General features: G+C 46.1%; 1 protein-coding gene across 1 annotated transcript in view; it reads left to right on the top strand.

Moving 5' to 3' along the window:
* Positions 1-5,237, top strand: part of col5a1 (procollagen, type V, alpha 1) — an 89,550-nt gene that overhangs the window by 37,017 nt on the left and 47,296 nt on the right. The window contains 3 exon segments of the mRNA XM_084325180.1: positions 928-981; positions 2,543-2,587; positions 3,200-3,253. Coding sequence (XP_084181306.1) covers positions 928-981; positions 2,543-2,587; positions 3,200-3,253 — 153 coding nt within the window.

The following is a 5,237-nucleotide window of genomic DNA, read 5'->3' as shown; positions in this document are numbered from 1 at the left end:
CCAGATTCTCTACCCGGTGACACCACAGTCTCTGCCTCCAGGAGGGAGAGAGAGTCGCTCACGTCCACGAGCCGCACGGCGCTGCTCCACTTTAAAACTGTTCAGCCGACGACAAGGCTGTTGTTGTCCTCCACAACTTTTCATCATTCAAGCCATTAATATGCAAAATGGATATGTTTTCCCCCGCCCCCGAACCCGGTTTTCATAGCGTCGGGTGAACGCGTCAGCCCGTCTCAGCTCATGTCATCCGTTGCAACGCTTGGCGAATGATGTGTAATCTCCGTCTCTCTCTCTCTCTCTCTCTCTCTCTCTCTCTCTATCTCCGTCTCGCTCTCTCTCTCTGTGCGTCGCCTTGTCTTAGTGAAACTGGGCCAGAGGAGAGAGAGAGGATTAATGGGAAACAAGTAAATGATGTCCTGTGGCGTAATCCAATTTGTCAGACTCTGTGTGCCGCGTTTTGGTTTCAACCGTTTGTGATGTCCTCGGCGCCCAGTCTATACCTTGTGATTATAGGGATGTTCGATATTGGCTTTTTTTTTACCGATATCCGATATACCGATATTGTCCAACTCTTAATTTCCGATACCGATATCAACCGATACCGATATATGCAGGGTTTTCCCCCCAAAAAACGGAATAATTTCAGGTAATTAACATTACATATCTCTTGTCGTGGAATTAACACAACATTATGCATACTTTTGACAATAAATAAAATAAGAATGTGTTCTTACTTGCTTGCCTGGGTAAATAAAGGTTAAATAAATGTAAAGAAAATTAAATAAAAAAGTGAAAACCGATACAGATAATTTCCGATATTACATTTGAATGCCAATATCGGTATGCCGATAATATCGGACATGATCATCCCTACTTGTGATCTCAGGCTGAATCCTCACCTGTTGTTCTGTCTCTCCTTCCTCTCAGGGACCCTTCGGGAAACCAGGCCTGCCAGGAATGCCAGGAGCCGACGGTCCCCCTGTAAGTGTGTGAGCCGGACAAAAAGATGTGCACTCACACACACACACACAGATAGAAACACAAGCACACACACACACATGGATAGAAACACAAGCGCACACACACACACCACACACACACACACACACACACACAAACACAAGCACACACACAGATAGGAACACATACACACACGGATAGAAACACAAGCACACACACACACACACACATACACACACACGGATAGAAACACAAGCGCACACACACACATACACACACAGATAGAAACACAAGCGCACACACACTAGCGCACACACAGATAGGAACACAAGCACACACACAGATAGAAACACATGCGCGCACACACACGCACACACACACACACACCTCTCTCCCTCATCCCCCTCACATGTGCTAATGACAGGTGGGCCACGGAAGGCACCAGGTGGCATGTGGGGGAGAGAGAGAGAGAAAGAGAGAGAGAGAGAGAGAGAGAGAGAGAGAGAGAGAGAGAGAGAGAGAGAGAGAGAGAGAGAGAGAGAAAGAGAGAGAGAGAGAGAGAGAGAGAGAGATAACGGTTGTGGGACAAGACAATGGCAGGGGCACAGTTTGACATGGTCTCTGCTGTCAGACTAGAAGAGAGAGAGATAGACATCGTGACCTTTGACCCTCCAGTGGCTTTTCTTCCTCCTATTCCCCCTATTGGTTCCATCTTTTAACAAACTCAATTATATCCCTAGCCTCCATTATCTCTCCTGGGCATTCGTCTGTTCCTCTCCATCTCTCTCGCTCTCACTCTCACTCTCTCTCTCTCTCTCTCTCTCTCTCTCCCTCTCTCTCTGTCTCTCTCTCTCTCTCTCTCTCTCTCTCTCTCTCTCTCTCTCTCTCTCTCTCTCTCTCTCTCCCTCTCTCCTTCCTGACTTTGCAGAGCCGTTTCGTCTCAAGGGAGAACCATCAACATCTCTATATCGCTCTCTTTCCCACTCTCCCCCTATGTCTCTGTCTCTCTCTCTCTCTACCTCCCCCTCTCTCTCTCTCCCTCCCTATCCTTCCTTACTTTGCGGGGGCCATTTTGTCTCAAGGGAGAACCATCAATCCCCGCCCTTCCAACACTTGCCCACTGTGCATCCTAAGTCGTTAAAGTAATGTGTATAGGTGTGTGTGTGTGTGTGTGTGTGTGTGTGTGTGTGTGTGTGTGTGTGTGTGTGTGTGTGTGTGTGTGTGTGTGTGTGTGTGTGTGTGTGTGTGTGTGTGTGTGTGTGTGTGTGTGTGTGTGTGTGCGCGCGCGTGTGTGTGTGTGTGTGTGTGTGTGTGTGTGTGTGTGTGTGTGTGTGCGTGTGTGTGTGTGTGTTATCGGAAAAGCCCAGTAATGGACTATAGTAGGTCTATAATCCTGTCCGCTGCAGAGAAGCCCTGTGAGATTGAACTCTGGAGGGATTCCTCTCCCCAGCCAGTGAGACACATCTTCTGACAGTTTTACAACTTAATCCTGCTGTAACAGGGAGCGGTGAGCTATTTATGACGCTAATTATCCCGGCATGACGAGAAAACGCAATTAACGTTTCTCTTATTAATTCTCCAGGGTCACCCCGGAAAGGAAGGACCTTCCGGTGATAAAGGACACTTGGTAAGTTTCCTCTCATGTCTCCTCCTCCTCCTCCTCCTCATCCTGTCTTCTTCTCCTCCTCCTCCTCATCCTGTCTTCTCCTCCTCCTCCTCCTCATCCTGTCTTCTCCTCCTCATCCTGTCTTCTCCTCCTCTTCCTCATCCTGTCTTCTCCTCCTCCTCCTCCTCCTCATCCTGTCTCCTCCTCCTCCTCCTCCTCCTCCTCAGCCTGTCTTCTCCTCCTCCTCCTCCTCCTCCTCATCATGTATCCTCCTCCTCCTCCTCCTCCTCATCCTGTCTTCTCCTCCTCCTCCTCTTCCCCCTCCTCCTCATCTTGTCTTCTCCTCCTTCCACAGTCTTTTCTCTCAGCCTCCTTCGCCTTGTTGTTCTCGTTCTCTCTGGATTCACATGCTGCACAACACACTATATAGACCTCATGTTTCTTCTCCTCCTCCTCCTCCTCCTCCTTCCTCTATGTTCTCCTCCGGCTCGTGCATATTTGCATAAAACATCTTACATAAATGTAAATTAGATTGTGAGACAGTGTGTGTGTGGCCGTGCGTGTGTGCGTGCATGCGTGTGTATATGCGTGTGTGTCGTAACAATCCCTCACCAAACACCCTTCTCTCTCCAGGGACCACCTGGCTCTCAAGGACCCATCGGTTATCCAGGACCTCGAGGCGTGAAGGTTAGTTTACTTCTCATCAACCCCTTAGAAAAAATGCACCCTTAATACTTGTCCCTGGCGGCGCCTTGTGATTAAACAAATAGGTCACTGGGTAAGAGACGCCCTTGATCTTGTTAAAGCTGTAAACTGTGGGTTCGGTCAGGCGTGCCCTCAGATCATCACAGTGACCAGCGGTAGCTTGATTTATTATCATTAGAATCGAATACCATCAGTCTAGCTAACAATACAATACCAACAGTAGCTAATACCAGCAGTCTGGCTAACAATACAATACCAACAGTACCTAATACCATCAGTCTAGCTAACAATACAATACCAACAGTACCTAATACCAGCAGTCTAGCTAGCAATACAATACCAACAGTACCTAATACCAGCAGTCTAGCTAGCAATACAATACCAACAGTACCTAATACCATCAGTCTAGCTAACAATACAATACCAACAGTACCTAATACCAGCAGTCTAGCTAGCAATACAATACCAACAGTAGCTAATACCAGCAGTCTAGCTAGCAATACACTACCAACAGTATCTAATACCATCAGTCTAGCTAACCAACAGTATCTAATACCATCAGTCTAGCTAACAATACACTACCAACAGTACCTAATACCAGCAGTCTAGTTAACAATACAATACCAACAGTAGCTAATACCAGCTGTCTGGCTAACAATACAATACCAACAGTACCTAATACCATCAGTCTAGCTAACAATACAATACCAACAGTACCTAATACCAGCAGTCTAGCTAGCAATACAATACCAACAGTACCTAATACCAGCAGTCTAGCTAGCAATACAATACCAACAGTACCTAATACCATCAGTCTAGCTAACAATACAATACCAACAGTACCTAATACCAGCAGTCTAGCTAGCAATACAATACCAACAGTAGCTAATACCAGCAGTCTAGCTAGCAATACACTACCAACAGTATCTAATACCATCAGTCTAGCTAACAATACAATACCAACAGTATCTAATACCATCAGTCTAGCTAACAATACACTACCAACAGTACCTAATACCAGCAGTCTAGTTAACAATACAATACCAACAGTAGCTAATACCAGCAGTCTGGCTAACAATACAATACCAACAGTAGCTAATAATACCAGCAGTCTGGCTAACAATACAATACCAACAGTAGCTAATACCAGCAGTCTAGCTAGCAATACAATACCAACAGTAGCTAATAATACCAGCAGTCTAGCTAACAATACAATACCAACAGTAGCTAATACCATCAGTCTAGCTGACAATACAATACCAACAGTAGCTAATACCATCAGTCTAGCTGACAATACAATACCAACAGTAGCTAATACCATCAGTCTAGCTGACAATACAATACCAACAGTAGCTAATAATACCAGCAGTCTGGCTAACAATACAATACCAACAGTAGCTAATACCAGCAGTCTACCTGACAATACAATACCAACAGTACCTAATACCGGCAGTCTACCTAACAATACAATACCAACAGTAGCTAATACCAGCAGTCTAGCTAACAATACAATACCAACAGTACCTAATACCAGCACGTCTACCTGACAATACAATACCAACAGTACCTAATACCAGCAGTCTGTTCTGAGAAAAAAGAAAAGGTTTGAGCTTCTTCTAGTTCAGCCGGCATGGAGATGAAAAAGAAGCTCTGCAGTGGTTAAGACGGGAGGTTAATACCTTAATTCTTATTGGGGACATGGTGTTAGATTGAGGCCTAATGGCTCAGGGCACAGAGCCCTCCCATTGATCTGGACTCATTACTGCTTGATAGAAAGCAGAGACAAAAAGAATCCACATCAAATGATCCTGGCAGAGCAGGGGAGGGGAGGGGGTAGGGGGGGTCAACCTCATTACGCCACCTACTGGAGCAGAAGATCACACTAGTGTCGTCCTCCCCCGGATCGTCCCTGTGAGAGAGGGAGAGAGAGAGAGAGAGAGAGAGAGAGAGAGAGAGAGAGGGAGGG

This window comes from Notolepis coatsorum (genome assembly GCF_963971535.1).
Source record: "Notolepis coatsorum genome assembly, chromosome: 11".
NCBI classification, from domain to species: Eukaryota; Metazoa; Chordata; class Actinopteri; order Aulopiformes; family Paralepididae; genus Notolepis; species Notolepis coatsorum.
The sequence above is the reverse complement of the archived record's forward strand: the minus strand, read 5'-3'. Positions and strand labels throughout refer to the sequence as shown.